We start from the raw sequence: 13674 nt of genomic DNA on the forward strand, positions 1-13674 counted from the left end.
GAAAAGAACGCAGCAGCAAATTTTTGAAAGGCCAACAGCACAATTTTGCGCTTTCAATATGATCTTCAGCTCGACTATTACCATGTGAAGTCAGCTTTAGTCCAACCAGTCCTTATTTTTAAGCCCATGGCTATGTAAATTTGTGTTGCACTCTTTTCTATCTTTAAAATCACACCATAGGCTGTGCTGTTTCAATTATGAAGGAAAAAAACTTTAGATTCTATAATCTGAACTGTATTGACTGGGATTTTTTTCGGCCATGCTGTACTGATTTTAAAAGATAGGCCTAGCAGGCTGGCACATATATTAGTTTTCCGCATATGCTGATCAGATAGAATCATAGAAGTAACCTGTGGACCAGAAACTAAAAAGAATAGTTATGAGTGCAGCTTGAAACCACCTCTAGCAATTTGAAAATGAACTTTCGCTTAACTGAAGGAAGAAATCAGTAGAAACCAATATGTGCTTGTGAACCATTTTTGTTAAATTTCAACCTTTTTTATCATCAGAATTCATTGTGCTAAGAGGAATAAATGAGGAACGGCCAAATTAAAATGCAGCTAAAAAGTAACAACAACAGCCATGCTTAGAACTAGTAAATCGTAGAACAAGAAGAAAAAAGAAGTCATATAAACTCTTGTATTTAGTCAATGCTCAGAAACTAGTATATCTGATGAATTAATAGTTCCCTCTACCAGGGGATGGCGATGGTACTGTAGACACCGAATATTGTGTTTCATTCTAGTAATGGAATAGAGAGCGGTATGAAGGTTCTTTGGCTCTAAAAACAAATATACCTTTTTAGAGTACATGAAAGTGCTAATATTTTTTTACCGATCCATGCTGTGAGGAGGTGATGCCAAAAATATCTTAGAATATCATGTTGATCCTTTGGTAAATAAAGCACTAGGTCTTGCACCCTTTTTCTGACATCTAGTCATAGGCTTTATTAGCAACTAAATCACTAGCCACCACATCAGATGCAAAGTCAGGTGCAGACTTCAGACTCATGCCAATACATGCAGACACTTTGGGTCAGTATCAGTATAGCTAGTGGTACACCACGCCAAGCAGTGTCCAAAGTCATTGGTGAGAAGGGCTGCATCTGTTTCGATGATGATCCGGCTGAAGCCCACTTCAGAAGCAAATTCAATAGCCCTGACATGGACGATTGTCCCTGCATACAAAGGATATGCATGAGTCTTCTCTAGCATAGAATCTGCAACCTCAAGAGCTGGCATCTTTCATAATCTTCAGGAGGCAAACAATTATTTACTACTAAGAACTTCCGCAGTCAATCATCTGAACAGGGAATCAAGAACCATACAAAACCAAGAGTATGCCATGTGAAGCACACATGAATATTTACCTCTGAGAGGTAGCCATTCACAGGAAGTTTTGTCAATATAAATCTATTCAGCTTCTGAACAAGTGGTGCACCCTCAAAAGGGAAGTGGAGCTTCCAAACAAGATAAATGAAACTATAAATTTGCTTGCATCTTCCCAACTTACAGGCTGAAAATTGCAAGCATGTTGTAGTACATACAAAGAAAGTAAACTAAAAGGTAGAATCCACACTGCTCTGTTTCAAGAGCGGCCATAATCTGTAAACTGAGGAATTGCACATTCAAAAACTTTGTACTGAAAAGAGTTCTAAAATATTAAGGAGGGAAGATGCAAGCCCAGTCTAAAAGAGTTCTAAAATATTAATGTAAAAGAAACTAAGCCCAGTCTAAACTTTTGAAACCGCGTCATCTGATGTCCAGTTACATCAGTAATTGTGATAACCTAGCTTTGCAAAAAAACATAGTTCAATTTAACCTAACAAAGTTAATTGGCAATCACCCCTAACCTGGCCATAAAAATCACCTAGACAAGAAATTTACAAACTGCCCTAATAACAAATCTCTACTAACAACATAAATTTTATGGTGCGTTTGTGATGAGAACCAGGTTATGCATGTTCTCAATGTCCAATTAGAGGTAGGCTGGTAGGAGTCACTTACCGGACAATTCATTTGTTTACAAATGTAGTACAAGCTATGTAGAGTGCAAAAGGAGGTTTGTCTATCAACTAAACATCTTCCCAAAACAACCTTTCTGCAATTTTAATGGAGATTTCCATCAGAGGGAATAAGTTTCTTTTAACAAAGATTCCCAGCAAATATGGAAGTAGTACAAGAGACTGCAGTGCACACACTTCTTTTCTTGATATATGCAATTGAAAATAAATGTGAATGTGTGCACATCCAAACAAAACTCAGCAACAAAAGTGAGCAAAATAATGACCAGTCATCCATACACAACTCTATGCAAAATAACAAATATATTAAAAACATAAACTTCATGGTGCATATATGACGAATGCCAAGATAGCCATCTTATCCAATAAGAGTCACTTACATAAAAATTGATTCCCTTACACAGATGTCATATGTTTATGGGAAAGTGAAAAAGGAGGTTTTGTCTTTCAACCAAGCATCGTCCCAAAAACTCACAATGTCACCACAGCCATACATAACTCCTGCGAGATACATGCACTTGAACACTATGTAAACCAAATGAGATAAAAGGGTACACATTGCATATCCATGCCTGCTAAATATCAAGGAAATGGCGTAAATCCTCGGACAGTATTGGACAATGATAGACAGTCAACAAGAGTATGAGGCCGTGGCACCAAAACACTGCTATATGTGCAAGGGCGTTGTACCCTTCCATCCGTGAGATGATATGCTCCAACTTCTAACCATTCTCTCTCATCATCATCATCAAAGCTCAAGTAGATTGTGTCGGCGATTAAGGATCCGGAGGGGAAAACATCCAGAGACACCGAAAGAGAGCTATGCATGCCAATGAACACCGCGCGCCCTGCACTACCGCCAAAACTCTTGACCGGAAATAGTGTGCCGTTGTCCAAATCCACTCGATACGGGTCATACAAACAACACGATTTATTCTCGGCTGTCACTCCACCCCAACGGTGCACCAGCATCAGCTCCCCACAATTGTCGACAAGGTGGAAACCAGTGTGGAAACTATCCTCAAATTGGGAGTCATCCATGTTTTCCATCTTGGCATAAATGCTATCCATCTTGGCAGCCACCTCCAGGCGTGGTGGATGATCTGCTCCAGTTTTCAGTACCATGACACCATTGTTGTCAACGCAGTAGAAGCGGCCCTCAAACATTAAGGCTGCCAGTGCCCCATCACCGTTGTTCTTTACCAACGTCCAGTGGTCGTCGCCGGGCTTGGCAGTGGCAAGCAGGTCGAGCATGTCGAAGCAGAGCACAAATGTGGAACCATCACTGGCAACACCAGAGCCCCACGCAATGAATTCGGTGTCGAAAAGTTCATTACTCTCGTCAAGTATGCCCATGTCCTTGAACTTGGAGGGCAGCAGTGTGGTGAGCGGCGGCAGCTCTGTGAGTTGTCGGGTGAGCGGGTTGAGGAGGCGGACGTGGTTGCGTTGGTGGACCAGGAGAAGGAGGCCCTCGGGGGTGACGGCCAGCAACTTATGGTCATGGAGCTCCGGGATGTCGACCTGGACGCACTCGCCGGTGGATGTGTTGAGGAAGCAGCGGCGCTCCGGCGAGGCAAGTTCCTCCCGGAGCATGGTCCACCTCCGGGGATGGAAGCGGCGGTCCAGGCCGTCGTGCGCGTGCGGGTCCACGGAGCACGCCCGCCACGGGCGGCATACGGCGCGGAAGCGGAGGAAGTCGGCGACGTCGTAGGCCTTGGCGAGGACGCGCTCCGCGATCAGCCCCGCCGGGCCATCGCCAAGAGCCGCCCAGTCCATCTTGCATCTGGGCAAAGCCGATCAGATCGGAATCATCCTCCGCATCTTACCACAAGTGAAATGAATTTGAGTGGGAAACAGACCTCGAGGAGCCGTCGAGGTCCATGTCTACTTCGCTTCGCTGATCCGCGGGTAGGGAAGAAGACGAACTGCGACCAGGGTGCTCCTGTCCCCGCCTGACTGTGCGCCGCCGGGGGGAGTGGTGGAGGGCGAGAGGTCCGGCTCGCCGTGTTTGTGATGGATGGGCCGGGCCAGTTCTCGGGACTGGCCTGTTGCTTGTGGTCCGATAGAGAGCTAAAAAAACGTAGTAGTGTTTTAAGCTATACGAAATTACGGATTACTATTTCGAATGGTTAAGCGACATTAACACCACACAAGTGAGAGAAGAAACATAGTGCTCTTTGTAGAAAAGTCGAAATTCAGTCAAAATTAGCAAGAAAAAAATTTCTAGGCCGGCGGGAGCGTGCTCACTAAGAAGAGTGATGGCGCATTCACAAGTCGCAGCGTGGGCAAGGAGCTTCTCCTGAAGGAAAGAGCTGCAGATGTGGGATACCGTCCAGTCCGCCGCCTCAGAGATGCTGGAGGTCATTGTTGAGCTCCTAGTTGAGGCCGATGAGCATTTGGATCATGAGGGCGGCGCCGGTGACGTCGTGACGGGGTTGTCGATGTCATGTAGGGTTTCAGAGAGGGACTTGAGGCAGTCGCGGTAGGCCGTGATAGAGATCTCGCCCTGGAAGTTCTTGTGGAAATCATGTTGGTCATACGCCGTGAGGTACATGCGGCTGTCAAAGGAAGATCACATTGATGGCCGTTTACAAGGTGTATGCCGTATGTTCCCACTAGATGACAATCTTGAGGATCTCCTTGCAGATGGTGACGTTCTTCCAAGAGACAATGAAGAAATATGTCTTCGTCCAAATCAAGTCGAAACGGCTGGAATGCATGTCAATAGGGCCGTTGACATGGTTGATGATGCAGAGTTGGCGGAAGGCCACCATGTATAGCATGCTCTAGGCAGTGTAGCTGGATTCTTCCAAACTAAGAATCATCGACATGGGGAGCGGGGATGGTTGAGTATGGCGGTGAAGTCATGGTGGAAAGAGTGGTCGGTTGCATTGGCGAGTGGTTGTGGCCGCGACCGGATGAATGCGATGGTGTTGGAGTGAGAATTAGCTAGTTGCCTGGGAAACCAGGCCTAAGCCATGAAGAACACCGACAGAAGGTAACCATGCATGGCCCGTACCCAAGGTAGTAGCCACAGCCGCCGGCAGCAACCGTGTTGGAGAACACTACGCGCGCTACGACTGTGTGCTTCGTCATGCCACCACCGCGGTGTGTGCTCTGTTGCCAGTAAGATGCGGTGAGGAGTGGGTGGCGGTCATATGAAGGGGGAGACAAGTTTTTTTTGAGGGGGAGACAAGTGATGGCTAGGGTAGTAGGGTTACGTAATTGGGGGAGGGATATAGTGTTGTGGTGGATTGCTGGGCTGGGCCACATTTGTATGCTTGGCGAGAGGCCACGGCCCACAGACGTAGAGAAGTTGGAGATAGCATAGAACAATTGGCCATTCTCAGCTTGGGCCAAGCTAATTTTGAGCGGTAAACTAAAGCCCGATGGACCTAAAGTTGCTGCGGGCTGCAAATTGAATCTTGGGCCCGGTCCGAATAACATGCCCTGTCTGGGTTTTTTGGGTCGAGTTGTTGGGCCGGTTGCCTAGGTTAAGGAGCTGTTTCGAGGAGGAATATGAACTCAGACACAGACACCTTGTAAGAGACAAGGATAGCACGCGACACACGTTGTATATTGATCTCATATATGAATACAAATATACTGTGTACAGGAGAGGCACATCTATCGTGGCTAACCAAGTCCAGAAAATCTAGCTTGTGGCTAAGGAATAGGAAGAGGAAGTTACAATGCGCAACCGTGTGGTTAGACCGAACCAACTACCAGTACAGCCGGGAGTGTGAGTTGGTGGGTGAGCGGATTGAGGAGGCAAACATGTTTTTTTAGAGGGCCAAACATGTTTGTTGTCGTGGAGAAGGAAGAGGACGCCATCTGCGGTTTCACCAACCAACCCATGGTCACTGAGCTCGGGGATGTCCACCCAGATGCACTCCCCAGTGGAGGTGTTGAGGAAGCGGCGGCGGTTAGAAGTAGCTGGCAGTTCCAGAAGCATGACCCACCACCAGGGACGGAATCGACTGTCCAGTCCTCCATGCGCGCAGGGGTCCACGAAGCACCGCCGCCATGGGCGGCACACGACGCGAAAGCACATGTAGTCGGTGATGTCGTAGGCAAGAACACGCTCAGCGATCAACCCTACCGGCCCATCGCCAAGACTAGCCAGTCCCTCCTGCATGCGTGTGTGCACTTCTCTTCCAAGTTTGAGGATCAACGATGAGGTCTCCCGGCCTGAGCAGAGGAGGAGGCAGGGCCGGCCCTTATGGCGACGAGACAACGGTCAAGTTTCCAGGCCTGGGGCCCATGATCTGTATGCAGGTGTAGAATTAGTATGGCCCAGCTAAAGTATTACGCAGAGAAAAAAAATTGCTAGCGCTAGTTGAAGGGTTGCCACGCACGCCCGCTTCGTCTCTTCGTAATCAATCAGATCGCTAACCCCTAAAAAACCAATCAGATCGCTCCGGCCTCTCGGAATTCTTCTTCTCGTCGCCGCTACGCACGGCAGCCTGGTGCCGGCGACCAGGCGGCGGGGGGCAAGACAATCTCCAGTCCCCAATCGCCGGCGACGTCCTAGGCAAGAACACACTCGGAAGTTTGTTCCCGGTTTTGAAAATTGTTCTTGTCTTGAATTTTGTTCCTTCTTTTGCAAAAAATGTTTGAGATTCCCCAAAAATGTTTACGTTTTCACTAAATATTTGAGATTAATTTTGTTTAACAAATTTGGAAAATGTTCGTTATTCAAAAAAACATGTACTTTTGCCAAAAATAAAATCAGGTTCGAAATTTCAAAAAAACGAACCATGGCTTATAATTATTTAAACTGGGTTGTTATAATTATTTAAACTCGATGGAGGTCATGTGTTCTGCCCTTCCAGTTCACGTACTGTTTTTGGATATGTTTTTCCCAAATGATAACTTCCACACGTGTGGCATGTTTGCACATCGCCTAAACGCTTTGATCTACGTTGATTCTGTTTTGCACGAATCCTAAAGGAATCTGTTAGAATCTGAGTGACACGTGGGCATCATCGTGTGTGGGCGTTGGAAAGTTCGCCCACACGTCCCGCAGCACACGGTTTGCCAGCTGCGCTGTGTTGGCGAACTAGTTTCTGCCCACACAGCCACCACCTAGTCCACGCGCGTGTGGGCGAACTGCTTTTCGCCCACATGACACCTGTACGTTGTTGGATGGCAACTGCAATTGCGCCTACATGGCAACTAGGTAAACACACATGGCAACTATGATTCGTTGCTAGACGGTAACTGCAGTTGCGCGTACGTGGCAACTAGATAAACACACGTGGCAACTGTGATTAACCATACATGACAACTATGGTTGGACCACACGTGGCAACTAGGTAAACACACATGGCAACTATTGTTTGACCATATGTGGCAAGTAGTTAATCACACACGACAACTATGGTTTGATTACACATGGCAACTACCATAAATTAGACATGACAACTATAGTTAACCAAAACAGAGAGAGTTGCCATGCTTTTACAACTACATTTGCCATCCCGGATGGCAACTAAATCGTCATCCCACGGGTACCTAATGTAGTCGCCATCCCGGAGCGGCCCGGGGCATCCTCCTCCTCGTCCGGCCACTCGCCGGGCTCTCCCTGCCTCCGCCACGTCAAGACGGAGCCCCAGGACACGCCTGTCAGCGCGCGTACCCGTAGCTCCGGTGTCCGCATCGGTGACTCCGTCCCCCTCATCGGCCGCTTCGTCCTCGTCGAGCCCAAGCCGGAGCCCGGCCTCCCCGTGGAGTACGAGGAGATAGCCCGGCGCAGCTTCTCCGACGAGGACGCCCTGCGGTGGGCGCGGGACGACTACCTTCGCGACGAGATGGTCCGGCAGCGCCGGGCCCTGGAGGAGGTCGCCGCCCGAAAGTGTGGGCGCGAGGACGAGCACGGCATCGTCGTCCTCGACAGCGACGACGATGATGACGCCCCCGGACCGTCCAACCCGCCGCGCCAACCGGGGGAGGAATGCAGCAGGGACGCCGCCACCGCCGCCACCGACGACGACTACAAGCGCTTCTACCGCCTCCTCGTCATGTAGAACTGCAAAGGCGGGCGGCGGGCGGCGGGGAGCAGCGAGGTAGACGGCGAGGTGCGGCGATGGAGACGGCGGGGGCAGCCCGTACTAGTTTTTTTTCTTTTTTTTTGTAAAATATGTTTAAATTTGAACGAACTCGCCGATGTTTGCATTAAATTTGAGCCGTGTTTGCGCCGCATTTTATTTTTTCAAAAAAAAATGTGGGCGCCGCGACTGGGGGGCATCACGCCCCCAGTGCGCGATTTAGCGCCGGTGCGCCCCCAGGGGGCGATTTTTAGCCCCTCCTGGGGAGCCAACGGATGGAGATGCTCTTAGCTACCGCCAATGGGGAGGCCCTCAAATCGATCGTACCGTTCCCCCACGTCGCCAACGCTCGGGGGCGACTCGGGGGCGATTCCTCCAACCCTAGCGCGCCGCCACCAGGCCATCACATCTCTTGCGCCGCCGCCAGAGGACGTTGCCGGGCGAAGCCTGCGTGGCCGACGGCGGCGGCAGGGCTTCTCCTCGTGGCTCCCCTACGTCCGTGGGCGGCGGCTCTCGGTGGGATCTGGCGGTGCTCCGGAAGCGCGTGTGCCTCGGCATCCAGATGCGCAGCAGCGGAACTCGGCAAAGGGTGGTGGAGGGGCGCGGTTGCTGGTGCAGAGGTGTGTCATATGCGGCCGTGTCGGACGCGGCCGGTGGGACGAGCGCTGGCCAGGACGATGGCGCGTGTGTTGGGCATTGTCTGATGGGCGTGTGCTGTGTCCTTTGGTGGCGCTTGGGAATGGGTCGTCGGACCTTGCTCGGGTGACCTCGCCTACTCTCTTCGGCGCGCTGGACAAGATGACTGCGTTCTTGGTGATTGATGTGATGGGGAGGGCTTGAGGGGAGCTAGGGAAACCCTGTCTCGGCTTCATGCGAGTGGCAACGACGACGCCTTGTCGAAGGCATCGCTACATTGCTTCCCTTCTCCCCTCATGGTCTTTGCTCTGGAGAAATCCTTGCTCCCCTCATGGGACAGACAATGGCGGCGATTTCCTCGTCGCTGACCTTCTTGGAGGCATTGTCTTGGAGCTAACTCAATTGCCGGATCAAGTGGTAGCTTGTTCAGCGTTGCTTCGGAGTGAGATCTATGGACAGTGGCTTGATGCAGAGGGCATGGATGTGCAGCGGTGGCGGTGAATTTCTGGTTGGGCTGATAGTCTTTGTGTGAGATGACGGTAGCCATGATCTCATCTGCAAGTGTGCGGGCAACAACGTCTGCCTACTGCATCATGGTATGGCGGTTTACCCCCCAGGTGCATAGGCGAAGACATGGTCCTACACTGCTAGGTGATGGCCAAGATGGGATCGGGAATCTTGGATCTTCAGATCGGGCAGCAACGACGAGTTTGTTTTGCTGCATGATTCTGCCGCCAAGGACGAGGACGACGAAGCATGAGGATGGCGCGAAGCTATTGGAGCGTCCTGATTTGGGATTTGATGGTGTGGGTGACCATCCTCCCTTCGATGGCGATCTTCATTGTTTGGAGTTCTTGGTGACGACCGGCTCTTGTCGTGGCTTGACTGTCTGCTGTGCAAGCATGGGCTTTATTTGCGTGGCACCTCACGTCATGAGCATTGCTATGTATGTAGCTATTGAAATCGTGGAAAGTGGTGGCGACATCATTGCTGATGTCAAAAGATGATTGGTGCAGATATGGTTGCTGTTGTAGATTGTCGATCACTGATTTGATCGCTTCAGAGTTTTTTTTCTTTTCTTTTTAGTCCACTAAGGCATAGCTTCGGTCATGTTTGACTTTGCTAGTTGCCGGTGTGATTTTTATGTGTGTGCTTTGGTGTTGGTTGTGTGCATCCTAACTATGTAGAGGCCGGGTGTGGGCTCATTACGTTTGTATTCACTTGATGCTTCATTTTAAGTTAATAAAACTCACCCTTTATCAAAAAAAGCTACTGCCAATGGGCCGGCCCAGGTCAGCTAACCCCTATGTGAATCCACGACTAGTTGCTGCAATAAGCAGCGTATAGGAGGTCCCCGTGTGCACTTCTCTCCCAAGTTTCTTTTGAACGTTGGCAGGTGAGCTACCAAATTCATTGATCAGAAGAAGCATTACAAGAATCCTCCGAGGAGGAAAGCACAGCAAAAGGCTAGTGTAGAAAGAAAAGAAAGAAAACAATCGACACCACCACAAACCCAAGCTCCACCAACAAACCATGAACAACATCGAAAATCATCGTTGTGCCTCCAAGGTGACGCCTCCAAGAAGGGAGTGAAGTCGAGAACAACACCGTCAGCCGATATGGCCTAGCCAAATCTTAGGTTTTCACCCGGAGACCACAAGCCATGAGGTATGAAGAGCAAAACGAACTTCACGGCGGCACCTCCAAGGAGGAAGACGACGTCCGTAGACGCCGTTACTATCGGCATTGACCAGATCAGTGCAGGATTTTCATCCGAAGCCAAGTCTTCCACCAATCATGGATCCGAGTCCTGCCAGCGCCACCTGGCAGAAAAGGGTCATGCACACACTACCAGGAACAGACTTGCCACCGCCGCACGCAGAACTCGGCGAACACGAGCCAACCTGGCTGGGCCGTCCCGCCGCACGCAGGCCTGGGCGAGCCAAAGCCAGATCCGGCCATTCTCGGCCTTCGTGCGCAGAGCTGGGCGAGAATCCGCACCGCAGCGCACAAAAAGAGTCGAGTTAGAGCCGGAGCTGGCCGGTCAGCACTGCCGCGCGCCAGACTGGACGGACACCGATCCGGATTGACAGCCTCGCACTGCCGCGCGCAAGGACAGGGCCAGCCAAACTAGATCTAGTGTGCCTGAGAACCTCGTTTGCACCACAGACTCTGTACGGCGCCGCCACTCCAAGGAGATGGACGTGGTCACGCTTGAGGTAGGGCCCACCAGCATCCGCCGAATCAACCCCACCGCCGCCACCAGCGCGCCCCGGGCAGCGAGATCCGGCCACGGATAGACCAGATCGGTCTCGGCTGCGACAGGCCCGCACCTTCTCAGGGCGCACGAACGCGCCAGATCCGCGCAGGACCTGCCCCGACCTCCCTCAACGCGCCCCCATGCCCGCACTTGCGCGACGCGCCTAGGCTCGCGTCCCTGCGTCCGCTCCGGCCAGCCACGCCCGCTGACGCCAGCTCGCCGTCTCCGCCTGCTCACCGCGCCGTGCCAGCCAGGCTCCCCGGCGCCCACTCACCACGCACCGTGCGCGTCGCCAATGCCAGCTCGCCGTGCGCGCCGCCACCTGCTCACCGCGAGCGCCGCGCCCACCACTGCCTGCTCACCGCGCGCACCACGCCCCCACGCCTCTCCTTGGCCGAGCGCCCCCGCACCGCCCAGACCTCGCGAGAGGGAAGAAAAGGAGGGCCCGGCTTTGCCCGGCGGTGCTTGCCGGCGGCGGCGAGGGAGGGGGTGGATCTGGGAGGGACTTGTGCGGCGGCTAGGGTTGTGCTCAGGTCGCCCGCGGTGTGGGGCGACATGAGCGAGGGAGACTTACAAGTAGTTCTCTCCCAAGTTTGAGTAGCAACTATGAGGTCTCCCGGCCTGAGCAAAGGAGGAGGCAGTGTCAGCCCTAGTGTATGGGTATGGCCGGCGAGGGCCTAGGCCTGGGGGGCATGATCTGGTACACAGGTGTAGAATTACTATAGCCTAGCAGAAATATTAGGCAGAGAAAAAAATTGCTAGCACTAGTTGAAGGGGCGCCAGCATGGCGGCTTCATCTCTTGGTCATCAATCAGATCGGTAACCCCTAGAAAATCAACCAGATCGCTCTGGCCACTCAGATTTCTTCTTCTCTCGCAGCTGCGCGCGGCAGCCTGGTGCCGATGATCCGGCAGCGGGGGCCTAGTCAAACTCCAGTCCCCAATCACGGCAAGGCGCCGCCGCGGTGTTTTGTTTCCATCGTCCACGACACGTCAAACTCCAGTCCCCAATCAAGGCAAGGCCATCACCGCCGATACCGCGGCGACAATGGCCATGGAGAAGTTGGTAGGATCGTCTTCAGACTCTGGTAGTGATTGTGTCGGCTCCTTACTATTGAATCATGTGAATTCGTATGGATTTTGAGATTTATTCCCTTCTTTCTGTTCATGTGCAAAAAAATGTAGTCCGTTCCTTATAGAAAATTCCAACTTAGATCAGGATCAAAGTGGACACAAAATGATGTCTGTATGTGCAGATTATAGCAAGTAATACACTGATTCTTCGCGCCAACGGGTTTCTCATATTGCTTATAACATTAAACACATTATACATGTTATTTCTAGGCTTACAAGATTTCTAATGCTTCATCAAAGAGCAAAAAATGTTATAGCATGACCCTCTGCTGAAGTTTAAGTCAGCAAATGACACTAAGGGCATCTCCAGCCGTTCGGCCCCCCAGGGCGACTAAATGGAGCGGCCTGGGGGCGTGCCGGCGCTAGTTCGGCCCCTGGGGGCGACCTAGCTCCCAGTCACGCCCCAAGCACCGGCCCCAAGATGCGGGAAATTTGAACTAGGTCGTTCCTGCTCACAAAAGACGCCACAAATCCGGCGATCGGATGTAGTCTGGCGTTACAAAAAACAGAGCGCCGCACGCCGCAAGTTCGCGTGCGCAATGAATCACTCGGCGGGGTCGGCTCCAGGCGTTGGCGGAGTCGGCATGCGCGTGCTCGGCGGTGTCGTAGCTGCTTCGGTGTTGGGCTGTGTCGGCGCGGCTTCGGTACTGCTGGGCGGCGATGTAGAGGCGTCGTTTGGGCTTGGCGTCGTCGGCGTGGGCGCGGGAGCTGGCGTCGTCGATGTCTTTGTCGTTGCCGTCTGCATCTGGTTCAGGATGAGGCCGCGCTCCGCCATGTACCACGCCCTGAGCTGCTCGTCGTTGCTCTGGAGCATGTCCGCCCCGCCCATCAGAAAAGCCATGCCGGTGTTCCTCTTCTTCGCGGTGACGTTCGTCCGGAGCAGGTCGACGTTGGTCCGGAGCAGGTCGAGCTTGATGGCGCTATTCGTCATCAGCGACGACCACCGCGCCTCGGTCTTCTCTTCACGTAGGTCGGCCCGGGCCTGGGCGTCGGCGAGCGGGAGGGGGTTTGGCGGGAGAAAGGGAGGGAATGGCGGGAGGAAGGCAAGCGAGCGGGAGGGATGCGAGGGAAAAGCGTCAAGAAACAGCGGGAAAAGGCCCTCGGGTCGCCTCCAGGGCGGACCCACGCGCCTTTTTCGCTTGTCCCGGCTCCCCAAGCGCCTCCCAGGGCGCCGGGTTCGGCCTGGGTCCGCTGGCACCAGTTTTGGCCCGAGCCGGCGAAAAACGGGCTTCTGGGGGCGCGACTGGGCCGTTTTTTTGGCGCCGGCGCGGCAAAAACGCCTGGGGAGGGCCTGTTGGGGGCGCGGCTGGAGATGCCCTAAGTTGGTTGATTTTGTTCCTGGCGATTCATCCAAGTAGTTCAGCATCAGTGCTAATCTGGATTCAAAATAGGAAAGCGCACTCATCAAGTTCATCCGTGAGAACCGGGACATCTTTGCATGGAAGCCTTCAGACGTGCCAAGTGTATCGAGGGAACTCGCTGATCACACTCTCAATATTGATCCAAAGTTTAAACCGGTCAAGCAATTCCTTCGTCGCTTTAACGAAGAGAGGTGTAAGGCCATTGGGGAAG

At 52.2% G+C, this 13674-nt stretch overlaps 1 protein-coding gene across 1 annotated transcript; it reads right to left on the reverse strand.

Annotated features, from left to right (window-relative positions):
* Positions 1–2485: 2485 nt before the first annotated feature.
* LOC123059591 (uncharacterized) lies at positions 2486–4063 on the reverse strand. Its single transcript, XM_044482124.1, has 2 exons — positions 3883–4063; positions 2486–3806 (listed from the first exon to the last, which is right to left on the reverse strand). The coding sequence occupies exons 1-2, from the start codon at positions 3903–3905 to the stop codon at positions 2606–2608; spliced, it is 1224 nt and encodes a 407-aa protein (XP_044338059.1). The 5' UTR covers positions 3906–4063; the 3' UTR covers positions 2486–2605.
* Between the last annotated feature and the right edge of the window lie 9611 nt (positions 4064–13674).

This window comes from Triticum aestivum, chromosome 3A (genome assembly GCF_018294505.1).
Source record: "Triticum aestivum cultivar Chinese Spring chromosome 3A, IWGSC CS RefSeq v2.1, whole genome shotgun sequence".
Taxonomy (NCBI): domain Eukaryota; kingdom Viridiplantae; phylum Streptophyta; class Magnoliopsida; order Poales; family Poaceae; genus Triticum; species Triticum aestivum.

Coding starts and splice junctions, on each gene's coding strand:
- LOC123059591 (XM_044482124.1), bottom strand. CDS start 3,905: ATGGACCTCGACGGCTCCTCGAG. Junction 3,807..3,882: donor GACCTCGACGGCTCCTCGAG/GTCTGTTTCCCA, acceptor GGCTTTGCCCAG/ATGCAAGATGGACTGGGCGG.